This window comes from Pezoporus occidentalis, unplaced genomic scaffold (assembly GCF_034315485.1).
Source record: "Pezoporus occidentalis ecotype Australia unplaced genomic scaffold, CSIRO_AGI_Poc_V1 ctg170, whole genome shotgun sequence".
Classification (NCBI taxonomy): domain Eukaryota; kingdom Metazoa; phylum Chordata; class Aves; order Psittaciformes; family Psittacidae; genus Pezoporus; species Pezoporus occidentalis.
In genome coordinates, this window is record NW_026913532.1 from 822694 (window position 1) to 849446 (window position 26753).

The 26753-nt window shown below is 41.4% G+C and overlaps 2 protein-coding genes and 1 long non-coding RNA gene across 4 annotated transcripts in view; 1 reads left to right on the forward strand and 2 right to left on the reverse strand.

Annotated features, from left to right (window-relative positions):
• LOC134161232 (uncharacterized) overlaps positions 1 to 2459 on the forward strand; it is a 19192-nt gene extending 16733 nt beyond the window's left edge. The window contains exon 2 of the long non-coding RNA XR_009963891.1: positions 349 to 2459. This is a non-coding gene — a long non-coding RNA (uncharacterized LOC134161232). The remainder of the gene's footprint in view (positions 1 to 348) is intronic.
• CKMT2 (creatine kinase, mitochondrial 2) overlaps positions 1 to 23428 on the reverse strand; it is a 24981-nt gene extending 1553 nt beyond the window's left edge. The window contains exons 1-10 of one of the 2 annotated variants that reach the window (XM_062613878.1): positions 23296 to 23428; positions 16495 to 16564; positions 13467 to 13639; positions 12018 to 12216; positions 10940 to 11035; positions 10007 to 10228; positions 7639 to 7724; positions 5040 to 5163; positions 2965 to 3099; positions 2484 to 2609 (exon numbers count right to left, since the gene is read on the reverse strand). In XM_062613878.1, coding sequence (XP_062469862.1) covers positions 2484 to 2609; positions 2965 to 3099; positions 5040 to 5163; positions 7639 to 7724; positions 10007 to 10228; positions 10940 to 11035; positions 12018 to 12216; positions 13467 to 13618 — 1140 coding nt within the window. In that variant the 5' untranslated portion in view covers positions 13619 to 13639; positions 16495 to 16564; positions 23296 to 23428. Of the gene's footprint in view, positions 1 to 2483; positions 2610 to 2964; positions 3100 to 5039; positions 5164 to 7638; positions 7725 to 10006; positions 10229 to 10939; positions 11036 to 12017; positions 12217 to 13466; positions 13640 to 16494; positions 16565 to 21321; positions 21346 to 23295 lie in introns of those variants that run through there. The other variant, XM_062613879.1, reaches the window with a different exon arrangement.
• The window catches only part of RASGRF2 (Ras protein specific guanine nucleotide releasing factor 2), a 259547-nt gene that overhangs the window by 100402 nt on the left and 132392 nt on the right, over positions 1 to 26753 (reverse strand). The gene's annotated exons all lie outside the window — the stretch shown is intronic.

Here is a 26753-nt window from a genome sequence, read left to right on the forward strand (position 1 = left end):
AACATCTCCATCCACTTGAGTTTGTCTTCTCTTATTTAGATTTCAGAACCTTCAAGGTGGGGATTGTATCTTATCTATTGGCTTAATCTCTTGACTAATTGCAGTACAAGGCATCACTGACTTCTGTGGAAGTCTTCATGTAAGCAAAAATTTGTAGGCTTAGCCCATCTGTCAGTAGAACTCATATTAAGTAACTGTACTGTGTAATCATTTTGTATTATTAAGAATTATTTTAGTCTAAAGCACACATTATGATATTTCAGGTATTAATAATTATTTTTTTTTCAAATACTGGTTTTGCAAATAATATAGCTCAATAGTTTTTCTCTCTTATTTATTTTGGTCTAGATCCAAAGGAACATAGCTGCCTACATAAAACTCCAAAATGATGAATATCCAAGCCCCTGCCCAAATGCCCCTTGGCTGCAAAGACATTCAAGGGCATTTCCAAATAAAAAGACCTGACTTGTGGAAAACAGTGGTGGAAAACCCACGGTGAGTGAGGAAGGGAAGCCACTTGCTATTTGGATCTAGTTGTTATCCAGGTGCATTATCCTATGGTTGTGTTATGAAAACCTACCAAGAATCAGGCTGAACTCCAGATTGGGCTGGAACGCCACAACCAAACTGCATCTGTATGTAAGCTGCCAGAGCCTCTCAGTGCTGTGCTGCTCTGGGCTAAACATACTTTGACAGCATGCTTTCCTTTGCAATCATATTTTAACTTGCACAAATCCCCCAGGGTAATTAACAATTTGCTGCTGGGCAAGCAGGCAGCCCTTCAAATCCTGACATGTACAAGCAGGGTTAGCATCTGAGCCCCAGTCATGTACTGCATTGCTGGTGGAGAAAAAGGGTCCTCAGAAGACCTCAGTCCCACCAGGGCCTGCGCAGTTGACCATTGTTGAAATGTTACAGCACAAACCTGGGGTGTAAAAGATGTGTTTGACAGAAGCTTTGAACCTCTGTTTCCCATCTACTAGCAGAGTGCTCAAATCACTGAACTTACAGGGTCTTGCAAGGTAAATTTTTGCCTCCGTTGTTCTTGACATGGCCGGGGTGAGCACAGCCCTGATCTTGGTGAGGGAAAGGAATCTGTAGCACTGCTAGAGGACTAACAGCCTGTGCCCCAGAGTAAGAGTTTGCCTCAGGCGGAGTTAGTGGGAGGAGGCTGCAACTCTGACAGGGCTGTTTCTGCCCCCTCCTTCAGCAGATTTGTTCTTATAAGCTGTTCTGCTTTATGAAATACTTAAATATGAAACTGGAATGAGGTCTGGGACTCGAGTCTTCCCGGAGAGCAGCACCACCACAAGGCCGTAAGGTCATTTCTACTCTTAGGCACAACAAATATTCATTCAGACTGAGACAGCTTCAAAACAAATGTCTGACATGAATCTCATCATAGCCTACAGCCCAACAGGGAGGGCTCAGCTCACAATTAAATATGTGCCCTGATTTAAACCCAGGTCTTCTGTATCCTTTGCTCAGCAGCACACAGGACACGTGAAGATGACACTAACTCCTCCTCAATTATTCTGAGTGAAAGGATTGGCCTTTGTCCTGCAGTCTAACTGTGAAGAAAGTGCATGGATGAGTACTAAAAGGAAGACAACATGTTAAACCAGTCTTGCTTTCAGTGTCTGATTCCTCAGGTAGGTTAGGACTTGACTCCTGCTTGTTTCCCCAACACCTTGCAGCAGGTAGGGCAGGTCCCACCCAATGTGCAGTAGCTAGCTCAGTGCTCACTGTCAACTTACAAACATGTCTCATGTCCAGCATAGCAGAGATCACCAGACACTGATCTTGTAGCCAGCAGTCCCAGCAGGCAGGCATCCCTATGAACTTGTGCTGTGTTGCTGAGAAACATTATCCTGAGGTTTGGCTTTGGTCTGCTACCAAAGCCAAACCTTTCTAATACCTGTGTGCTCTCAATGGAGATACTCATCACATAGAATCATAAAATAGTTGAGTTGGAAGGGACCTTCAAAGGTCACCTAGTCCAACCCCCCCTGTAATGAGCAGGGACATCTTCAACTAGATCAGGTTGCCCAGAACCACATCCAGCCTGGCCTTGAATGTCTGCAGGGGTGATGCATCCACCACCTCTCTGGGCAACCCATGCCTGTGTTTTACCACCCTCACTGTGCAAAATGTCTTCCTCATGTCTAACCTGAATAGAAAATCATAGAGTAGTTTGGGTTGGAAAGGACCTTCAAAGGTCATCTAGTCCAACCCAACATGGTGCAAGCAAGATGTATTTGTGGGACTTGCTCAGGGTTGTTCTTTTTATATTGCCATAACAAGAATATTTGTCAAACATTTTATGCATGTTAGTTTTGAGGTAGCATTTCGATTGGACCAGATTCATTAGGAGTAAAAACTGCCATGGATGGCTCCACTGAGGTCAGCAGAGGGAAACTGACTTCTATCAGTACAGATCAGAGCTAAAAAGCAAGGGGGGGGAAAAAAAAGGAAGAGATTACCTCCGAGCGACCCATGCGGTCCAGGTTGGAGATATCGTATACATCTGCTACAGCTGCTGTGTCCACACCACCAGTGCCACGTTTTTGCAGACGCAAGTTCTCCAGGATTTTTGGAAACCGAGGATCCTATCAGAAAACAGTTTTGAGCTTAATGCCTTTCACCCTGTGTATTGTGCCAAATCGTTGCAATACTGTTATCCACGGTGTAGTAGCACCTCCAGAAAGACACGCAGAGATGGATAGTTTTCTCAGTCCTTAGATTAAAGCCTGTGTTGGCAGTTGTCTGCTGAGTAGATTAACTTCCATAACAAATACAATAATTTGCAGGATCAAAGTGTGCTCAATTAGTGGTACGTTGTCCCTGGGACCTTGTTACACATCATGTTAACATGCAGTCACTCTAAGTTGGCATTTTAAGTTTGTTTCTTTATAAATCAGAAGAGCTGATTTATATCACTGGCCTTTTAAATGACTTACATACCTTGCTTAGCCTGGGTAGCTTAACATGGACTCCAGCACGTAAACCAGTTCCCAGGTTGGAAGGACAGGTCAGAACATACCCAAGACGCTCATTCCACATGAACTCCCAGCCCCGTTCTTTAATTAATCTTTCCACCTATGACAGAATAAAAAAAGAAAGCACAAAGAAAAGGTCAGCATACAAATGTCTTATTTTAAGATCTCTGCTTGTAGCGGGTATTCTTTTCACCATATATCTTTGTTGATGGTGAACTTCACTAACACCAGTGGAGATGAACTTACACCCAAGTACATCTGTTTTGGATGTGATGCAAATGTTTGCAGTCATCAGGTACCAAGATTCCCAGTGCATATTGCAAGGATTTCTTCATTGTTTTCTCACAACCATTAGCTTGGAGACTCTGACACTTTAGCACAAAGATCCCTATCACATTGGTTTGCAATAGCCCTAGCCTGTGAAGCCATATCTTCACATAAGTATTAGGGCTTTTGCCATGTGCTTCTAACCTTGGTATTTTTGGAGCAATGTGGCAACACACAAGCCCAAAGGTCTTAAATGCTACAAAGCAAACAAAAGCAGCTGAATCTGAGTTTCATGTGATTTTCAGTATGATTCTGTGATTCTTTTGAGGGGACACTTGACTTCTAAATGCCTAGTTGTAACAGCCAGAGCACCTTGTAAGGCTCCAGCTGCGCTGCCTGAATTGCAGAAGGCAAGGTCAGGGACTGAGAGTACGAAGAACCAGATTTGAGAACAAAGGTGCACAAGTCCATGGGACCTGACGAGGTACATCATCATCCTGAAGAACATCCTGGGGTATTACCAGCAGTGTGCGCTTGAGTCCAGAACCCCACCATGTGCTGGGCTGCATCTCCCACATCGTGAGCAGCAGGTCGAGGGAGGGGATTCTGCCCCTCTACTGCACTCTGGGGAGAACCCCCTGCAGTCCCGTGTCCAGCTCTGGGGCAACAACACAAGACGGACATGGAGCTGTTGGAGCAAGTCCAGAGGAGGCCATGGAGATGCTGTGAGGGCTGGAGGCAGTCTGATCTGGAGACAGGCTGAGAGAGCTGGGCTTATTCAGCCTGGAGAAGAGAAGACTCCAGGGAGACCTTACAGCAGCTGCCAGTGCCTAAAGGGGCTACAAGAAACCTGGAGAGGGGCTTTGGACAAGGACCTGTAGGGACAGGACAAGGGCTTTAACCTGACAGAGAGGAGATTGAGATGAGAACCCAGGCAGAAGTTCTTCCCTGTGAGGGTGGTGAGGCCCTGGCACAAGTTGCCCAGAGAAGTTGTGGTTGTGGAAGGTGTCTGTGCCCATGCAGGGAAGATGAGCTTTAAAGGTCCTTCCAACCTTAACCATTCTATGATACTGTCTGTGGGACATGGTAATGTCTTATTTCTTTGTTAAATAAACTTTTTCTGTGCCAGAGGAGTACTGGGGCTGCACTGGGCCCATAGCCAACATGAATCATACCTGGACTGTCTAGACAAAACTGAACCCACACACCATCTCATGAAGGCTCTTTTTTCTTTGTGAATACCTAGATCAGAATACAGTTCTAGAGTCCTCAGTATCGTATTTTAGTATTTTAATCACAAACCCCTGTATCTCCCTGAAAGTGGCACTGAGCCAAAGGGTCCTAAGCCCCAAGTTCTCAGCAGCATCCAGTTTCCTACGTCAGAGAAGAGAATGAGGAGGCTGGGTCAAATAAAGTCTCCATTCAATCAAATCAAGCAATCCAAATAAAATGTGTGATTTATGGATTTCCACAGCCTACGGGCACAAAATCACACACAAAAAAAGGTGATATTCATTAGCCAGTCTGTGCTTAAGATTTGAATGAAAAAGCTACAAAGCTATTTTATTTATTTTTCCTTACAACTCAGATTTCATGCTAGCATGAATTCCCATATTTCCTTCTTTATCTGCATTATTGCGGGTTGCTGTGTAGACTGGTGTTACTTCATTTTGTTGCTCCCAGAGACATCAGTTCAGTATGAGCCCTATTAAGTACTGCTGACAAGAGCTCAACAATAAGCAAACAGGAATAATAAATTAATTGAGACATTACCTCCTTTAAGCCACGGCAAAACCTTTCAAACACCCGTTTCATGTTGCCACCCTTCTCCATGGAGATCACCCTGGTGTGGTCCTCTTCATTAATCCAGATGAGAAATGTCTTGTCATTGTTATGCCTGATTGGGGTTGGGGGAGGGAAACAGTGTCTTTAAAAAGGCAGGCCCTGAAAAATAGTTCTCAGTATCCTTAGTTTTATCACAGTCTGTTCGGGCTGTGGAGAGGTTAAGCGTGGCAGAATAATGTTCTGCAGTTAGGCATCTGAGCTGCTTTCCCAGTTGGGTCCCCTATGCCAGTGAGGGGCATTACATGTGTTTTTGGGCACAGCAAGAAGGGCAGTTTTTTGGATCACAACATGCTGCTGTGGTGCTGAGTGAGGAAAAATGTGTTGTTCTCTATCGCAAGCGCAGTTGGGGTGCAGCAAAGGGAGAAGCCAGGCTTTGCATCCTCTGTCACTAGGGATAGTTTTTATTGTTCTCAGAAAGCTGTACAGCTAGGACACAAACTTAACGCTAACATGCTGCTGGGGGCCAAGCAATATGTCCTTAATTTTATTTTTCCCTAAATCAAATCTCAGTGCCCTCTCTATTGCTTGGTAGCAGTGGATTGCCACATCAGTCAGGTTACATGTCTGAGAACAGCAGCTGCACGTTGCTTGCAGACAGCACATTAGTGATGCTGGCTTGTCAGTCAAGATCAAAATGCCTGAAGATATTCACTCTTGCTCCAAATAGATCAGCTGTGGTTAGGTTTATTAAGTGCTGGGTCAAACCTGAGGTCAGTTGTCCTGGCTTTTCCTCTACTTTCTCTGTATACATTCAGCCTTTCTGCTGCACGTAGAAGGTGATTGATGGCATCAGACTCATTCGTGCAAATGGTGGAATATTATGAGGTTTGAAACACATGAAATTTGGAAGATAAAGTTCACCCATAGCCTGACTTTGAGCTCATACTTGGAGTTTGCCAATGCAATACTGAGGAGGTGTAAACATCCTGTGCCCTGACATTATGGTCACCCAAGGTCCTGTTACCCTGTCTTCAGTCACGTACGAATGTTCAGGGGAGGGTTTTCCAAATAGTCTGAGGTTAGCCTGACCCAGCTCCCTTCTTTGATTGATTGTGCAACTCTCCCCATTGCTTTAAGGAACGTGGAGGGAGGCCATGCTGAGCACATTTAAACTGTGCCGTGAACACCACTGAGGTCAGTGGGAATAGTCCTGCAGCCAGTAAAAAGGACAGTCACAGTCAGTATAAGCAAAATAATGTACTGTTTTTGACAACAATTTTTTTTGCAAGAGAAAGGCGGGTTTTCTAAATCTTGCTTACTGAAATACTTTGCGATCATGCCAGGTTTTTTCCTATCTGCCTGATATTTCACATGTAAAACAAGGCAAAACCTAGACCTGTTTTATTCAGGAGATCCCTGGGCAGGAACTGCATTGGTACTGCTGGTTTTTTGTTCATAAAGACAGTGAATGAGATGCCTCAGCTTTATCCTTTTTCTCAGATTTAGGTGGGGATCAGGGAACTAAGCTGAAGCTTGTTGAAATAAAAAAATCCTCACAGATTTCCAGCAGGTTGTCAGGTTTCATGGGTGATCAGCTTTTACAGCCCCTGCTCCCCAGCAGAAATCATGTTTAGCTCATCATGGTAATACTGCCTGAACTTCTGAACATGAGTCAGTATTGTCAGACACTGCTTGGAGAACAGTTGGGTTTTTTTTCTACATGGACTCCTGTCCTTTCTGAAAGTCTTGCCTGTGTATGGCAGGGGGATATGCTACGTGATTCCTTAGAATCCTTTTTAGCCTTATTTTTACAATTAAAGCACTGGTAATGCCTAGAAGTATGTTAGGGTAGACACAGATGCTATGCACCGCACAGCTGCTCCATCCTCTGCTCTAATCTCAGAGCTATTATCCTTTTATTTCCACAGAAAATAATGTATTTGGGCACAAAATGCCTCAAGGGTGCTGTGAAAGTAGAAGCAGACCTAGAACAAAATAGGAAATTTAACTTCTGTATCTCCCTTTTGTCCAGTTATTTTGGAAAGAAAGGGTTACTTTCAGCTCTGGGAATTAAAAGAACACTTCGTGGGGGGTAGGAATTTGCTATTCAGTGTCCTGCAGCTGAATGGCTGGTGGTTCCTAGGTGACAGTGTGGCTACAATCTGGTGTTAGAGCTGCTTTTGCTGAGGTTAGGGTTAGGTTGAAAGTGACTCATGAGCTCTTTCCCAAATAAAATTTTTATTTAGAAATAGAAAAAAATGAGATAAAAACCCAAAGAAGGAGCCACACCTATGAAGCTGTGTCCTGTTCATGATATTAGTGATGGCTTTTTGCATATAAAGGTTTTACCCATTCTGTTGTTCACTATGGATTTTGCTTGATTGCTTGCTTGGGCTTTGGTTTGGGCTTTTGGTTGTTTTGTTGTTTGTTTTTTTTTTTCCAAAATTAAGCGTGAAAACTTTTTAAAAAGCAAACTGAACATTCTGTGAGTATAGGGACAGAGCGGCTGCAAGGTTAGGACAAGTAAGGAGATTTGTAACACAATCTTTAAAACACGACACAAGCTTCTGCACATCACACAACATACCAGATTCCTCTGGCATCTGGCCAGTCACGTGCCATCCCAGCACATGTTAGCAAAGGGGACACTGGCTTATCAAAGAGAAAGTGATCCTGGACACCAAAATGGGGACAAAGAGAAAGAGAGAGAGAGAGAGAGAAAACAAAACAAAATTCAAGTTCATTCAAGGAAGCAGTATAACATTTTCTAATACAATTTAAGTGAGGGCAGTCAATGTACGAGTAAATCATATAGTACGGCTTGTGAATCTGATTCCTTCTTCTGAAAACTGAAAGTGCTTTACCAGTGATTTTGTTGCATCTTGCAGATTCTCACTGACATTGGTAATACGACCATGTGTTGCCAAAAACATTTTTCAAATGGGGAGAGGAATGGGAGGTTAGGACCTCATACCACATACACACACTAAAAGGTACCCTGTAGGGACCTGACTGCTACCAGCAGAGATGTTTTCTGCAAACAGACATATTTCAGGATAGGAGAAGGCAATGAGTTGCTAAAGGTTGGGGGAAGAAAAAAAAAGAAAATTAAAAATGCTAGTTCTGAAAAGATATTTCTCCAGCAGAGAGATTTAGCAATTTATTCTGAGGATGAAGTCAAAGTAGAAATTAAGTCAGTGCTAAGCTTGACCTTTTGGAATAACAGACTTGTTCTGTTCCATAACAGAGGTGCTATTTCTAATTTAATAAATGTAGCATTTGCTGTGACATTGCCTTGCCACATTCCAGGTAATTTAGATTCTTATCTTTTAACCAGGCAGTTTTTTTTCCCAAAGCCAATAAATATTTGATTTTCTTGCATGTGCTCAAAAATCATTAGTTCTTAATTCCTCAAATACTGCCATATCAAATGTTATATGGGGCTTTTGATTTGTTTTTTAAATCTAGAGTTTAATTGAGAATAGTGAGGCAAGCTATCCAGAACAAATATGACATGGTAGACAAGTTGATATGCTTTACTTTTTTTTTCCTGTTAGAGGAGAATTTTTGGTTTTTATCTTTTAATACCCTGTGATTGACTGGATGCAGCCAGACAGTTTTTGTTTGAAAGAAAACTTCCTCCTTTTGCAAGAAAACATCTGAGCACTATTACTTTCCCCTTAATGTGTGTGGTTCAAATCTGCAAAGTACGAAATACCTTTTATGCTGAATGCCATTCAGCTAGCACTGATTTGTTATTACCAAGATCAAATGGTGCTTATTAAAGGCTGGCAGAAAACATGACACCATAGAGGTTCAAGGTCCTAAAGTACTTGAAGAGGTAAGCAATGGTATGAATTGAAGACAGAACCTGAGGTTACAACTTTCAATGCCCTGACTTCTATACATTTGCATTGACATAAAAACAAAAAAAAACAAGGTAAAATTCTGAATCGGTGAAACCTATTCCACTTCCCAATGGACTTAACCTTAAATCATGAGGGAATTATATTCTCCATGCTCTTGTTTCAGCCTCTGCTTTCTGAGGAGCTCTCTCATGCTGAAAAAGGCAATAAAATAAAACCTACAATAGGCCATCAACATCTTGTCAATAAACATATTACCAAGGACATTCAATTAAAAAAGTTACTGACCTTACATAAATTCTTAATTCCTGGTTAATCCAGACTGTGACACCTAGTTCCAAGGTTATAAATAGTTATGTTACTTCATCAGCTCCCTTTTGGTTGATGTTATGGACTAATGTGCCATGAATATAGCTAACAGGGTACAGCCGTTCCTTTGGATATTTAAAATGCACATTCAAGGTTTGTTTGATATGTCACATGCTGTGACAAAATCCATGATGAAAATCCTTGTCTTTCCATCTGTGTGACAATGAAAACTCTCGTTATGGGCCTGATCCTTCAAGTCCTGAAATACAGTTACAGGACTGGGAAAAGGTCACCTGGGTGCATTTGGCTACAGCCATTTTGGGGAACTTAGTGTAGTTTTGACAGACAGAAATTACAGCCAAAGCCCCCCACCCCAGCAGTCTAGAATACAGATAATAAGTAATGTTTATCTCAGTGTAATATTTTTAGTTAGGATGGTTATTAATACAGAAAATATCAATCTTTCCTCAAGGAAATGACCAAGATAAAGTCCTGAATTTACATCATTGGTGGCAGCAGCCATGTGTGTTTGATTTGACACAGATCTTCCTATCTGGAATATAAGTCTACATTTCAGACCTGTACAGCTAGGTACTTAACCAAAATATAGACCCTAAATGATTTGTTATTGCATTAAAAATATTGACAGGCCATTAACTACTGAGTTAATACTGTGATTATCCTCCTTACCCACACAGGAAAGCATGTGCCCCAAAGAAGATGAAGGTTAAGATAAGTGAGAGTAAATGAAGGTGGTGTCAGCATTGGAGCTGTACTTACATCAATAAGCTGCTGCTGGTCCCTCTCAGACATGCTGGTCAAGCTATAGTACTTGCCACAGAGGTCTCCTTTCAGCCCAGCGAGTGCGGTGACCACAACGTTCTCCACCTCTCTCCGCTCTGCCCTGGTGCAGGCAGGAGGAAGGCTGAGCCCCCGAATGCTGCGGCCAGTCCGCACCCGTGATGAGAGGACATAGCGCTCATCGAATTGACCGTGGGTGATCTGGAGGAAGAATGAACAATTTGTTCACACCCATCCCCCCATCTTGTAGTTCACCATTAAAAACCAGAAGGGCATCTTTCTGCCCAAGCATGATGAGCTCTCTGTGAGATGACAAACACTCAGAATACCAGGAGCCCCTAAGAGTTTTGACACCAGGAGGTTTCTTTAGGAAAAACATGTTTCTTTGACAGAATGAATGTGGCAGAGTAACCAGCAATGGTCCAAAAATATGAAGGAATTTTCGTGGCTTTGGAAATACGGATATGGGCAGTGGCAGGGGGCCACTGAAAGAGGAAAGAACAAAAAGGTGCTAAAACGTGGTGTAGTTGAACTGTGAAGGAAACGCTAAGCAGCAAGCAAAGTGTTAAGGTTTTATCATGTTTATGTGGGCATATTGGAGTCAATTCCTATTTTTATTCCGAGTCTTAGACACATGGTTATTTCCCAGCTTATGCACAGACCCAGTGCCAAGGGAGACTGTGGCCCAAGTGCTTAGTAGGGACTGTAGGGACTGAACCACCTGCTAGGAGCAAGGTAGAGATGCAGCTGTCTTGCTGATAGGGCCATGAGTGGCATCCCTCTTCTCTTAACCCTATACTTAGTGCCTTTGGAGTTGGATCAGGAAAAAGAAAGGTACTGTTGTATACAATATCATCACTGTAAGAAACAGCCCCGATCCTTTACTGTCTCACTGTTTTATTTCAATCCTACCTTGGATGCATCCAGGTCTGTGTGATGCTTCATAGTCCGTGGATCGTAGCCGTTGTGCCTTGCTTTAATGACAGGGTCAAAAATCTCAGCAAACACCTGTGAAGTCAAGAGAACCTATAGAGAGTCTGCAGCTTCATAGAATGCTTCAGAGCACCAGCTCTAAGTCACAGGAGAAGTCCTCTGGCACAGGCTTCTGGGTGACAGACATACAGGGGGCTTTGCAAATGCAGATGGGGTAAATATAAAAGGAGGGGTGCTTGTCTTCACAACAGAAATTGCATTACAAGCCTACTCTAGTTGCTAGAGAGGTACTGGATGTAGTGGCAATCAGATTAGGTTTCAGAATATATTACCAGCCAGAACACACACTCAAGAGTCCCCCAGCACCCTGTATCTTGGTTTTAGATCCTGCAGGAATAGTCTATATCTTCAGTGCCATGGGGTGTTAAACCCTCATTAGAGCCACTTGGCTCAACACTGATCACAACCACACCTTCCTGCAGATGAGGAGTGGTGGCAATGACACATCTAATTGAGTATAGCTGAACCACAGGACTTGATAGTCCAGAATGCCAGATGTCCCAGTCCATCCTCAGCAGCCCAGGCATAAAATGTTTAGTTGTAGGAAGCTGTGGCTGCCCCATCCCTGGCAGTGTTCAAGTCCAGGTTGGATGGGGCTTGGAGCAACCTGGTCTAGTGGAAGGTGTCTCTGCTGGTGACAGGCAGTTCGAACTGGATGGGCTTTAAGGTCCCTTCCAACACAAACCATTCTAGGATTCTATTAATGAGGGCAGATGCTGGAGGCAGGTAGCAGCTGCTCTCAAGCAGGTACCCTTCATTAACTTCAGTTGCAGGAGAGAGAGCACCAGTAGTAATACCTCATGTCCATGCATTTCCTAGTGTAAGGAAGAGTAGGGAAATCACCATCTTTAGGCATGTGGCCTGTCCCTTATTTACTCTCTGGGACAGAATTTACCTCAGGAATCCATACCCTACTGTGAATCTCTCTTCATCTAATGAGCTATTGTGAAAGATACCAACCTGAACCAAATACAACACTGTAGTGGAAACATCTTACCTCGTAGGATTCTTCATCACCTGCGACCATGCCCACAGTTTTAATGAAGGGGTGGCCAGGATTGTCCACACCAGTTTGGATGCACTGGTCTAGGGTGTAGCCATTGGGAGTCATCTTGTCCCTGAGCCGAGAGTAAATTGCCGGCGTGAGGCATTCAGCCATGCAGTTGTTATGTTTGCGGAGATCGGGGTAGTCTGCACTGAAGAGAAGAAGCCCAAGCAGTTAATGTGACACTTTGAAGAGTAATCCTTGCTAGTTGAAGAATTTATTGAAAGGGTCATGAGAAACAGAATACACAGCATGGTTTAAAAGTATAATTAGTTCTTGGTTTATATATTGTATTGAATTTTAGGAAGGGAGAAAGATTCCGGTCACTGAAAGTACCCCATGTCGCACACTGGTGAGCCACCACACCAACAGGCAGTTGCAGCTTTCTGCTATGCAGAGCCATCAGGAAAATGTATCCCACTGGGCTCTGAGAGTATACTAAGCCCCATTAAATCTCTGCTGAGAGAAATAAGAAATAAAGAAAATTTATTCAGAAATAAAAGAGCTCCAACATGGTTTTGTTCAAGGGGAAAAGGTAATTAAGTGTAGCTGAAAACATTCTGTCTAATTCAGAGCCTGAGTGCTTGTTCTTCTACAATATCTGGTTTTGCTTTGATGACATTACTGTTTACAGAAAGATGCATGGTGTACTAAGCTAGGGAAAATAAAGATGTTATGCTTTAGCAAGGCATATTTTCAAGTGAGTCAGACCACATTTACTGTGTGTTGGTAATTATTTGCTTTATGCACAACCCCATTATTTCTTTAGGAATGTATTTTAACTAGGATGGTATTCTGAATACTGAATAGTATTCACAGCCTGTCTCAGAGCCTGGTCTGTATTGTTTTTCACAAGTATGCCAGCAAAGTCAGCCTACAGAGATGGTCTGTAATTAGTTTGTAATCATCATTTGTAAGAGAATGAGGAGTATTTCAAGTGCAGCAGTTATATGGGAGATGTTCTTACTACTTGTATAATGAAAATACTTTCACATTTTCTTAATGTACAATCAGCCAGTCCAAAAGACTGAGATGCAATGTGTCTTGACAGGTGATGAGATGAAATAAGGGTTAATCTAGTGCTCTGCTTAAAATCTGAAATATTTCTTAGGCTTGTTATTGTTTGTCAGTGGCTTTTTTGAGTGTTGATAGTATCCCACACCTCTGCTTTCTGGCCTTGAAGGCCATTGTTGGTGCTACCTAAAATCACGGTTATTAATAAAGGGTGCTGTTTTTCACATAGCCCATGTGCTGTCACACAGCCCATGGACAGGCAAACAGACTCTGTGGCCACATGAGAACCCTGCAGGGATCCTTTGATAGGGATCTTCTTCCTCCAAAGAGTTAAATGTTGCTCCTAACCCAATTAACAGGGCACTGACCGCCTAATCAGCTCTTTACCTTGGCGGGAAGAGTTTCCGTTTCTCCTGAACAGCAGCCTTCACATTTTGCTGGTTAAGGAGGTACCCGGTGGTTAGCACCCCTGTGCCTGCAGCTGCAAAGAGTGCAGTGGTTGCACGGCCAGCCAAGAGACGACAGAAGGTGCCAGCCATTCCCCTTGGAGGTTACAACGTCTGGAAGAGAAGAGGGCCAATGTCAACCCATAAGTCACTGTGGAGGGAAAATGACCAGTAAACCCTCACTTTAGATGGTAGCTCTGTAAGAGAAGAAGTTTCTTTTTATTGTCAGTTTGTGCTTATATATAGTTATAAATGGTTATAAAATGGTTAGTATTTGCATGTTTTATTCCTATACACGTATTTTTTTTCTATTTAATTGTACTGGGATTAGGTCTCGAGTTCAGATCTCTAAGTCTGCCAGACAAAATGACATGTTCTGTGAAAGTCACAGAAAGAAGACTTTCTGTGAAGAGTCTTCTGAATAAGACAGTGCACATTTTTTCTTACAAGAATCAGAATTTGGCTAGTATTGCCTGTGACTGTGGGTTCCTCAGGAAGATATAACTCCTGCTTGAATAAAGGACACAAATTCTAATTTGTATCATTGACAGAAGCTTATTCTTCAACCTGCACTCTGGTAAATCATCTTTGGGAAGTGGTCATGGTAGGTTTACAGGAAAATATTTTCCTCAGGATATGCAGTTTTAGTGGCTTTTTCAAAATTTTAAAGCATCTTTAAAAACATAATTGTTTATGCAACCTCTTCACCATTATTTTAGAGAGTAAATTAAACACCTGAAAGTGTTTGGTTTTATTTACAGTGAACAAAGTCTTCTGATTTCCAATTATTTTCATGTAGATCTGGGTTAGTTAGCCCCAAACCCTGTATTTCTTTGCTTTTTCCGTGCCTGTCTAAAGACAAATGCAATGTTGAATCTGTATCTCCTCACTTGGTAGAAAGAAATTCTCACATCCTTGCATAGTTTTCTCTTGCAAAGCAATATCTTCTTTGTAATTTGGTCACATATATGAGATGAGAAACAGATGTGTTTCAAGTTTGAGAGTCATTTATTTTCTGTCGTGTGTCTTGTTTAAACAATTTTATACCTGAATTTTGTTATTTTGTTATTCTGTCTCCTTTGTGCCTTTGAAATGCAATATACATTTACCTCACTTTCCTTCCAGAGAAAGGTGCTGACTGATTGACAGTCAGTATTTTTAACTATTTTTAACTAATGGGTCTATTCTCCCTAGCACTATAGTATAATGAAATACATGCTGGGACAGGAGGCAGATCATCAGCCATAGCCTTTTCTTATCTCTCGGCATGGCTTCGTTCCATCTATGGATTTGTCTAGGTGAGAGTTGCAGGATAGGCTTTCAGGACAGCAACAGGATTTTCCCTCCAAAAATGCAGTGAGAGAATGTTTGACTGTAAATTGAAATCAAATACGAGGTTTGTGATGGAGGTTTTTGTTCTGCTTTTATTTTTTGTGTTTGTATTTGGCGGATACTTTTTGTGCCATTTCACAGTATAGCATACCCATCCTACACTCTGGAAATACTTGCTTATGACTAATCTGCCCAGAATTATTATTGTTATACCCAAGTGTCTGAGAAACAATACATGTATTTTCACACCAGTTCTGTGTATTTATAGTTCTATTTCACAGATGCCATCTTTACTGCAAGTAATTGTCTGGCAGTCAAAATCCTGTCCTGAAAGCTAGAAGCTCTGTCAAAATCCCCTTGCAGACAACGACATTGTGACTTAAACAACCCCATGCATTCATCAGCATCTCCACCAGCTTGGATTTCTCGGGAGCTTCTGAATCCTGTGTCATTTTAAGAGACAAATCTGCTCTGTATCTGATTAAATTAGAGGAATTGTGTACAGTATGTATTTAGAAGTGTGAGGCACAACAGTGTAATTATAATGCTTCAGAAATAACTGCACAGCAGGGTGCCTGTTGAATGCAGCCTAGCAGGTAAGGGTAACAGCGTCAGACAGGTCATGATATTTACCCCATCACATATCTGCTGTCAAGGCTGCACTCTGTTGTTTGCTGTTTTCTCATAACCTCCATTCCCTGCACTAATGTGATGTGATGGGAAAGTCCCATCCTTTCTAACAGCAGCTATCAATTGACCAGGTTCTCTGTAGGAGCTGAGAAGTTCACAGGAGCTCTGCAAAGGTGAGGAATGCTAGAAGCTGCTCTCTCTGATTTCTTTGAGAGACAAACTGCTTGATGAGGCTGTTAAAAGCTAAAGGTTGTTTAGCTGCAGGTTCAATGCTTCTTCTACCCTTCTCTTTGTCTTTGCAACAGCTATTGGATAAGAGCTGCTGAACAGACCAAACCTTCTGCAGAATGTTGTTTTTGCTGTAGGTAGACTGGCATCCTTGACTTTCAGGCCGAACTATGCTGTGAACCTGAGGTGTAGGGTTGTAACAGAAAACAAAGGCTGTGAACAGAAAAGAGAAATAAACTACCTGGAAAAAGAAATGGATGAACGTGGGGGAAAAGGAACTAGTTTGAAAATGCAAAGAGACTTCCCTGGTAATTTGGTGAAGACTTTATGACGTGGCTGATCAAGGAAATGCAGGGACATTGTACCTTACTTCTACTGAACAAGTATGAGTGCATCGTCCTTGCTCTTACTTGTGCCTGTCTTTGACTGGATGTGCAATGCCTAATCCCTAAAGCAGACCCTCTCAGCATGGGCAGTTTCATTGTTCCCTCCTCTCTTGCCCAGGCAGCTTTAGCAGTTTTCTCACCCTTTCAGGGTCTGATCCACTAAATGGGTCTGTACCTTTAGAACAGAATGACTGACTTTTGGACACCTGAACAGAAGCAGATTTTGTGCTCATAAAATCGTTTTCCTTTTTGATTTTTAGTGAAGTCTCATAACACATACATTTTTTCTTGTTGGTAGCGTTATCTTCCATTGAGCTTTATCCCCCAGGACATTCTTGCATTGTTTAATCACAGAAAACGTTTCCCTTTACCCTGAGGTAGGCTCTACTTTACCTGGCAGATGTTTCTCTGACAGTTCTTAAAACCCTCCAACACTGGAGATGCTGCAGCGTAGGATAGCTACCTAATTAAAAAAAATAAATAAATAAAAAAATCAGAGTAAGACAGGCTTTTTTTTTTGTCTTTTTTTTTTTCCCTTTTTCCCTTAATAAAACCCTAATGACTAACTACACATTTCTTCTTACAGTTGAAGCCCAACATGCCTTATTCTAATATTTTCTTCCCCAGACTTTGCAGTTCTTTATGCAGGAGTTCAGTTTCTGTCTTCATCGGTCAGCTTCTGTCTTCATCGGCTAAGTGCCTCAGCTTTTTAAACCAAATCACTTCTGCAGAAAAGGTGACTCTGCTGAGAAGGTGAGAGATGCATCAATCACATCATCATAGAATAATAGAACGTTTGGGTTGGAAAGGACCTTAAGATCATCTAATTCCAACCCCCCCTGCCCTGTAGGAACCTGGAGATAACAGCTGACCTGATCTACTCCTTAGGTGGGACCTTCTGACTGCAGCATGACATTGCCATCGCATGAACATCATTTGTGACTAACAAATGCAAAGGGCCCAGGTGAACATGCAAGTTAGAATTTCCTATGAGAACATCATCTGAACTGCATTGGAAAGGTGACTGTAATGTTGTGTAATTCTTAATTTAATAAAAACCTCTTTGCCGCAAGGGTGGGCTGCAGCTCTGAATATAAATGCATACAACGCTGCAGCACAAACCTGAGTCCATGTTATACCTTATACAATCTAAATAGCACAAATAGACTTGCTCAAAAACCCAAGTTCAAGAAATAAAGTTTTTACATAGTGGGAGTACATAATGAATAAGACATTTTATCTGTCAGGAAACAAGACTGTTTTGGCTTGGTTTTACTTTCATTTCCCTCTAAAATTAGCTTGATTTCTAAGAAATGCACTGCTTCAAAGCAGACATTTCAAAAAGATTCATTTTGAAAGAGTCTGAACAGAATCATCTCAAACTAAAAAAAATTCTCAACAGAACTATTTGTCAAATTTGACCTCAGATCATTAACAGGTTCAGCTGTGTGGGGTTTTTCCTCACAGAAAATGCCAGCCTGGCTTAACAATAAATTTGCACCTCTGTGGATACAGAGAAAAAGAATTATCCCAGCCAAAGGTGTTGTTAAAGGCATAAGGTATTTCTAAGAACTCTTTGCCAGAAATACCATGCTGTGATTCAGGTTTCATGACAGACTACCATTAGGCCTCCACTGCAAAGATTTCACTTTCATCAGAGAAATTTAACCATTGCGCAGCCGAAAAAATTGAAAGTGCACGTTTTTCTTTTGCAGTTTCCTGAGGGTCTTCCCTTGTGCTCATGATGGTAGAAAATCAATTTTCCTGTAGATGCCTATAGTGATACCATAGTGCAGCTTGGAAGGGGAAAGAATTTTTCAAGATCAGAAGAACTTGTGTGATAACAGCTGATAACAGCTTTAACTGTGCGCTTGCCCGCACTGATCAGGTGTGCTGGAAGGAAACCACCTGCATTAGGAAAGTATCTGTCTGGCATTCACAGTATCACAGTATGCTAGAGATTGGAAGGGACCTTGAAAGATCATCTAGTCCAATCCCCCTGCCGGAGCAGGAACACCTAGATAATATTACACAGGAATGTGTCCAGGCGGGTTTTGAATGTCTCCAGGGAAGGAGACTCCACAACCTCCCTGGGCAGCCTGTTCCAGTGTTCCGTCACCCTCACTGAGAAGAAGTTCCTTCTCAAGTTTAAGTGGAACCTCTTGTGTTCCAGTTTGTACCCATTACCCCTTGTCCTATCATTGTTTGCCACTGAGTAGAGCCTGGCTCCATCCTCGTGACACTCCCCCTTTATATATTTATAGGCACTTATAAGGTCACCCCTCAGTCTCCTCCAAACTATAGAGACCCAGCTCCCTCAGTCTTTCCTCATAAGGGAGATGCTCCACTCCCTTAATCATCTTTGTTGCCCTGCGCTGGACTCTCTCCAGCCGCTCCCTGTCCTTCTTGAACTGAGGGGCCCAGAACTGGACACAATAAAGATACTAGAGTCTCTAGTAGATAGAGACTGGAGTAGATAGAGGATTTCCAAGGGTTGATCAACCTGAATTAAAAACAAAAAAAAATGCAAAACCCAACATTCTTATCTTTTTTTCTGGCCTGCATTTATTTGTCTTCAGTTTAAATCACTGGCCTTTGTTATTACTTTTATCCGTTTATTGTATAAATTTCTACTCATTATTTTTTTCACGTGTAGCTAGTTAATAACTAGCTTTTTTAAATATCCCTCCTTCAGTTTTTTTATCATGTTTTCAAATTTATTAATCATTCTTTGGTTCTACCCAGAACTCTTTCCATTTTTTTTTTATCCTCAGCATCTTCCTGATACCAGAATGGTCCTTTTGTTGCAGTGATGGTCATACAAAGTCCCTGGCATGGAAGCAGCAGGGCATCTCTCTAGCTTATGGATTCAAAGATCGTATCATCCCCTTGGGACCACAGCAGTTCAGTAGAGTGACTAGAATGAATAGCCATTGCCTGCCAAGAGCCAGCATCACCTCCTTGCCTGAACCATGGGTAGGGAGTGATAGCTGCAGTCTTCAGGATGGACTGGGCAGCATCCTAATCAGAGCAGAACTATTTCTGATACAGACATAGATGCACTTCTGAGTAAGATTATGTGATATAGGGTTGTCTGCAATAGCAGGGACCTGATTAACTTAAGTCTCTACCAGTATCATAAATTATTATTTTTTTTTACTATTACTTTAACTTTCTTTTTAAGATGGAATGCTTCCTAATAGTTTTCTACTTTGTTGTGGGATTCTGAATGACTGCTAAAATATTCTTGAAATGGTTCCCAATTATTTCTGTTTAAATTTTTTTTTCTGTTCTAGGTGGTTTATTAACTGCACCAACCTTGGGAAATTTTCAAGTTCTTTCAATGTACCACAAGCTAGATATGAATTTGAATTGTATTCTTGTAACATGCAGGACAGAATTAACTGCGTCTAAGTCTGCACTGATTTTTATCTCTATGAACACCTCTTCTTCAGTTATCCAAATAAGGTATAATTTCTGTGGTATTGGACAGAACACTTTTTAAAAAAAAATAAAATAAACCTTAATAATTTTACTGTATAGATTTTAACAAGATTGCCAGGATTCAGGGCATGAGACCTCAAGCATGTTTCACTCAGATAATATTCTGATAGTAATAAGACTGTTTTTCCAAATATCATTGAACAAGCACATTATGAGTCAGAGAGTTTCTTCATTACAAATTTGATGATGTAATTTGATTTCAGCATTGTCTAAGAAATATTCAGAGATGTGATCTATCTATGAAGCTGGAGCGCCATATATATTCTGTATGGAGACCAGCAGAAGATGAGATATCAGGAGACATGGAAATCCAAAGAGAATAAATGAGAGCTGGTGGGAAAATATAAATTAGAGCACAAGCTCAAGTCCAAAGGCTAGGACATCACCAGCCTTGTTGCAGCCTGATGGAAAGAAGAGCAAGCAGGGAATATCAGGGAGAGAAGAGCATGAGCTTCTCAGATGCCTTAGCAGATGGCAGAAACACAAAAAATGCACCTCATGAGCACTGTGGTGACAGCCTGTGCTGTAACTGGGAGGGTGCAGCTACTTCTGCACATGGCATCAATGTCAGATTTGGCTCACCATCTCTTTCATGTGAGTGCCAGGGTTACTGGCTCTCATACAGTGGTCCTAGTCAAGTAATTTATCTCCTGCTTTTCCTTATGACAGTCAGGGGTGATCTGCTCTACTGTCACATAGCACTTCCAACACATCTGTCTTCCTCTCCTTTGCAGATAGCATGGTGTTCAGCACTGCTATGCAATGAGATATGCTTTAACTGATGAGGGTGGAGAATAACACATACATGTCTCAGCTGGTACCCAGCGTCAGGTGGGTTTTCTACAGGTAAAGTGGCAGGGGAACGTTTTGTTTTTGTTCTTAGTAGTTAAGTGTTCTACATGACACTTTGAAGGCTCCTGGTATTTGAATATAACAGCTTTACAAAATGCTTGCACAACTTGCCTTGCAAATTTTCCGTTTATTACGTCATTCTGCTCATACTTCGGATAGTGGCTTTGCCTCATGATAACTAGTTAGAAGTCTTTTATATGCCTCCAGGATTGCGCATGCCTTTGGCCCAAGACCAGGACGGAGAGCATGCACAGCTCAGTAACTCTAAGAGTGGCAAGAAGTCCTTTAAAGTTTTGTTTCGAAGGTCATTTGTACTTGTATTATCACTTTGAGAACACATAAATACTGTGGTACAGGAGAAAAGAGACACAAAGCAATTGGCTCAGGGACAGTTGATGTGTATCCTCCATGGGCCCGGTTCCCTCCTGCTGTTTCCTAGTGAACAGTTTTGATGAATTGCTTGTGAGTTAATCTTGTGGATCAGTGTCTGCAGTGGTTAATGATGAGGGGGTTAAATGCAGCAGTGACTTAAACTAACAGCTACTAAGCTGTAAAGTGTCTGAAAAAAACAAGGTTTCTTCACTCCCATTCTCTCATCACATCACCACCATAAAAGGTAAATAAAATCAGTGTCAAATTGGTGTTGCCTTTTCCAAACCAGTATTCCCATGTGCTGTGATGACTTATGGCCAGAGAATCAGCAAAACGTGTCTGAAAGGTCATGATCTTAGAGGTCGTAGCCTTTCTCTCTCTGCTTTCCTCCAAGACATGCTCAGTTACCTGTAACCAGGCTTCAGGACATTAATATCCTGCCAAGAGTTTATTTTGGGTTTAAAACTCTTTCAGCATATATATATCACTTACCATGCATAGAAGGTAGAGACAAAAGCCAGGGAGTTTTAACATAAGTTATTACTGCAAATCTGGTTCTGGCTGAGAAACAGCCCAAAGGATTGTAAGTATCATTTAATGTTGAGGGGCTGTTTGTAACCCCAGGATGAAAAAAAAAAATGGAGAATGCCTATTTCAGGGCCTTAAAACAGTTTTCCCTCTTCTTCATGATGCACCTAGACTAAAGGCTCTGCTAAAGGTGAAGGTATTCTCCACAAGAAGTATGCCTTTTGTACATCAAAAGGGTGAGGGCTGGTCCTTCATCAACATTAAAGAGATCCTTTTTTTCAAATCAACAGCTTAAGAAAACTGGCATAGCAAAACTTCTCTTGCTACTCTGCACATAGGTGAAGCTGCTGCCTCCCTCTCTGGGAACTTCAGAGGCATCAGATTCAGAAATACACAATCTGCCTCTTCACCCTTTAAGGAACTTGTGAACTTTACTGCTACATTTATTATTTATAAAATAATTCTTTGCTATTAATTTTTTACTCACTTAAACTTCTTTTAAAGAGGAAGTTGTTAGCTCTGTTTTTCTCTTAACGTATTTGAACACAGGTATTGGTCATCCTGTATTTCTCGCTAGGGAGCACATGATTTTAGCGGAGATGGGGAGGAAGATACAAGGGTTACAGTGACATTTCCTGAAATAGAACTAGATTAAATATTTGAACCATGTCATGGGTGGTATTAATTGCCACACCATGTGATTCTGAGTGACATTTTAGAGGACTGGCAGAGTCATAGCTAAAGTTCACGCAGGCTCATAATCACAGAAAATGTATATGCACTCTTAAACTGTTAAGCTGTTTAGCTAATGGTATCACAGCTGTGAGCTGAACTTTCACATGGTGGAGGAGGAAGGAGGCTGGTCTTCTATATTTGAGAAGTAATTCCTTTAAGTCATCCTTAGCTTCAGCTAAAGCTTGCAGATGCCAGTGGAAAGTTTTCTGTGGCCATCTATGGAGGTTGCTGGCACCTTAGAAACATCTGCGATAAATGTCACAAGTGACTACATGCATGAAAGACCGTTTTTAGATACTCAGAAAACATTTTATAGTTTATTGAATCACTCTCCAGGTTCAAAGGATAAGATATAAAAAAAGAACTAAATATCATAAGGCAGTATTGGTGGGGTGTTTTTCAGTTTCCCATAGCTCACTCTGAGCAAGGCTCAAACCTTTTTTGACTAGTCTGGGTTTAAGGTACTGTCTCCAGAGTGCAGAAACAATGTGAGTGCAGACATTCTAATTGTGCCTTAATTACAGCATGGAACATCTATACAAAAAATCAACCACACTTCCATTTCTTTCTCCTTGTAATGTCAGAGGTCAGTGAATAGTTATTAAAATGTAATAATTAAAAAAACCACACAAACCAAACAATGAATCTATGAATAGATGCATGAATAGAAAAGACATGACAAAGACTGACTGTTCATAGGTGAAACAGCTATCCCTTAGTAACTACCCCTTAGTAACAACATAATTTTTGATTTCTATCATCTGAAAGTTTGGCCAGTCAGACCCAACCTGGTGAGACTCAGATGCCCAAATTCCCATATTGAAGCCCAACCAAATGTGCAGGGAATGCTTGTTGTTCCAAATCAATCTAACACTATTTTACAGCGTCAACCCCTCACCTCCACAGTGCAGAGCGCCACAACCAAAATCACAAAAAGCTTGTTGAGACATTTTCTCATAACTGTTACACATCTGCAAAGAGACTTACTTTTTCTTCATTTGAACTGTTAGTTAAGGGTCAGTATTTGAAGCAGCTGCACAATGGGCTGAGACATTTTTCCCTGCACCAAGTACTTATGCAAATCAATAAATTATAATCACATTACACCACGTTCTGTGGTGCTTTGAGTTCATTTTTAATAACCCTTGTATTTGAAATGTTACTGTTTGGGGCTGGAAAAGCAATATAGGTAGTTAAACTGACCTTGAAGCTAAAGGTAGACGTCCTCCTGCCTGCAGTGAGCCCAGTGTAAAAAGGAGTAACAAGTTTGTGTACTGACAGGAGCACAGGTAATTTGAGAGGGGGGAAAAGGAGGTGAGGGAAATAAAAATAATTGCTGCAGTAGCCAATCCTGTTTGACTGAGTTACATGAGTGACATTTGCTTGCACAAGGGTGCCCTTGAGGATGTAAGTGGGATGTGGCAGGAGGGGGACATGTAGCAGTTGGGTGATAACAACATCATCTTTCTCAAGGGAAAAGAGTTCACGTCAGCAAATGATTGGCCAAGATGCTTAACTGCAACAGGATGCTGTTTCACCCTCAAGAGCCCGTTTAGTAACAGCCAAAGGAGAAAGGTCAAGAGCAGCCTCTGTGCTGGATTGCCTTGGCTGCCTGAACAACTCCTGATGGACACAAAGAGCAGGATAAACCCACCTGCATGCATCCCAGGTGGAAATGGGTCAGAGCAGGGAATGGGACCCAGAGAAGCTGAGATCCCTGTTGGCATTTGCTCCTGCCCGCCTTTACTTTGTAATTCAGAACATTGGTTCTTGACTATTTGTAAGGCAGAGGGGTCCAGAAACATGAAATGCAAAAGGGCCCTATCTGAAGCCTCACATTTAGAATTACAATGGCTACGTAGTGGTAAAGTACTGGAAGAAATAATGTGATAGTTTGGAAAGCGAAAAAGAATAATTGGTTTCATTCACCTAGCTCTGCTTGCCCCAAAGCTGAACATTTATCAAGGCTAACAGAGGAACACAGAGGCCACTGCAGTGCAGCTTTTAAAAGTCCAGTAATTAAAAATGCTTCTACGTTTGTACATTTAATATTCCTTGCATTATACATAGTGATTTCCTAAAAGCAAATCTCTTGGGTTTTTTTGTTGGTTTTTGTTTTTTTTTTTTTTAACTTTACAAAACATTGGTATCTCTTGGTTTTGTTCTAGAGGCCAAAAATGTCATGACTAATTTGGATTAATGAAAGCCATGCATACCCACCATAATTAAAAGCAAAACAGCCACTCCAGATCAATGCATCTGTACTACCAAATATTTGAAACATCCCCTCTTCACTACACCTGCTTTTTATCAACCCAACATTGTGTTTCTGATATTGATAGAGAAAAAAATCCAATTGAGGATCTCTTGAGGTAACATGAGTACAGAAATACGAGCACAATTTGCCCCAGTGCAGGAACTGGCAAGGAAAACAGAAACCAGCTTCTCCTTTCATGCTTGACAAGAGCTCCCTAGTAGCTCTATGACATCTTTTGCTCCTGCTGTAAGCCCCTGAGCCTTCATTTAATGCAAAGCTTTGCGTACTAACACTTCTGAAGCTGCCTCTATCATCTCTTGGTCAGCAGTGCAGCCCCCACATGTCAGGTCAACAAGCTCTTGACTGAGGTGTGTCTCAGTTTTTGACTAACGGCAGCCATTTTCATAAAGCTCTTGAACAGACAAAGACCTTCACCTCAAAGTAGGTGATGCTATGGACTGAAGTGTCTTCCTGGCTTATGTGGCTGTTTAAGCTATTTGCCAGCTCGGAGCCCGGAAGAACAGAAGATGCAAATAAAACTCAGCCTGCTAGTTAACATCACAAACACCTAACAAACAGTGTTAGCAAGTTTCCTTATGATTTCTAAAGACTGTATCATTAATACTTAAAAAATAGCTTGGTCCTACTGTTCTTTGAGCTATTTTGTAAGGAACTCAGCTGCAGAAACAGCTGGGACACTAAGAACTATTCATAAATAATGCCCTGTTTTCATCTCTATCTAACCTAAATATTTATGTGAAATCTCCCAATTAAAATGCTGTCTTGGTTCTTTGCTTGTGCTGAGGAGGTAGCAGTAGGTGAGTGTTAACTCGGTTGCAATTCATATTAATGCCATCTGTCCCCAGACAGGGAGTTCACCTGAAATTCAGCAATAATTTGTGCCCATTGGAGTTTGCTGGCTGAACAGAGAATTACTTATATGGACCAGATGAAAGTAATTTATTTTATGGGAAGGCTTTTCTAATTAGCACATTTCTTTCAGAGAAAATGTTTATAAAGTCAAATTTCCATATGTGGGGAATTATTAGTCACAGGAATCAGGGCAGAAATTACAAGTGTAGTTATTCTTACTTAGTATATGTATGTATCCAATTAGGAATTAGAGAGTACTGTGTTTGTTCTGAAGAACTTGCAAGGATAATAATCACTATCTCTTCTGCATTTGGAGTTAGAGCTCTGCTGTTGTGCTGCTGCAAAGAGCTACTATACACAATGTCCTTAAATAAGGTAGCCGTCGCCTTGCACCCAGTGCAATGGCAATCACTGGGTTTCAAGTTTGATGGGTATTCTTGAGGTTCCTAAAGACAGACTTAGAATAAAACAGAGAACCATGCCATCTTGGGAGTAAATGTAGTTGTTTACCAAATGTTTACCAGACCTCTGCCTGAGATCTCCTTGTGACTCTGGATATTTTCAGTACCCACTCACATAGACTATATCCAGTCCCTGAGATATTAACCTGGAAAACATTGTGTTTTGAGGTGGCATTCAACCACTTAAATCCCACTAAAACTGATGGAATTTAAGCAAGTACTTGGTGCTAAGCATAATTCACCATAACCAAACGCATAATTGGGCACAGAACAGTTCTCCTACAGTTATGATTAGGCCTCCAGAGAAAGACACTTGGAGGAGCCACATCTGCTAAATAAAGAGCTCAACTGGATGTAACCAACCTGTTAAAAATAACCCCAGTTATTTTAAGTTATTGAAGTTGCTCTTCACAGAATATCCACTACTACTGTAGGAAAGGTTCTCTATAATTAGCAGTGTGTTTTCTGGCCAGAGGGAGGAGAAAAGGTTTTCCTAAAACTGGAGCTGACCCATTGGAAAAACAGAAATATCAAAAATTCTTACAACAGAATCATGCACAATTGCCTAAGATCACATAATTTTTGCCAGCCGTGTTGGAGACTGCACTGCACAGTACCGCATATGTTTTCAATTTGAGAAGCAAGACTGGAGGTAGGAATTGTCTAGATCATGATTGTGAAAAGGGGTGACAATTCTGTTTCAGACAGCTTCAGTCCTTTGAAAAGTTGCTCTTGTGTGACAGTGTGGTGAAGATTCTGTCTCATTTTAAAAATTTGAAAAGATTATTTTTTAACTGTATCTCACTGAAATGCTATTTTCTCTCAAGGATATATATCGAGACATGATTAGAGACAAACATTACTGTTTTACAAGAGGAGGCTTTGACATCTCTGCTCTTCAACCCAGTAGAGGGTATTCATTTTGTTCTTCCACTGCTGCCACTGGCCCAGCCACTGCTGGTGATGGAGGCTCACAGTCCAGCAGACCATGGCTTTCTCCTCAAAACACAGCCCAGCCATGTATCTGGATCTCTAATAGCAGCCTTTCCACAGGTGGGATTCTTAATTAC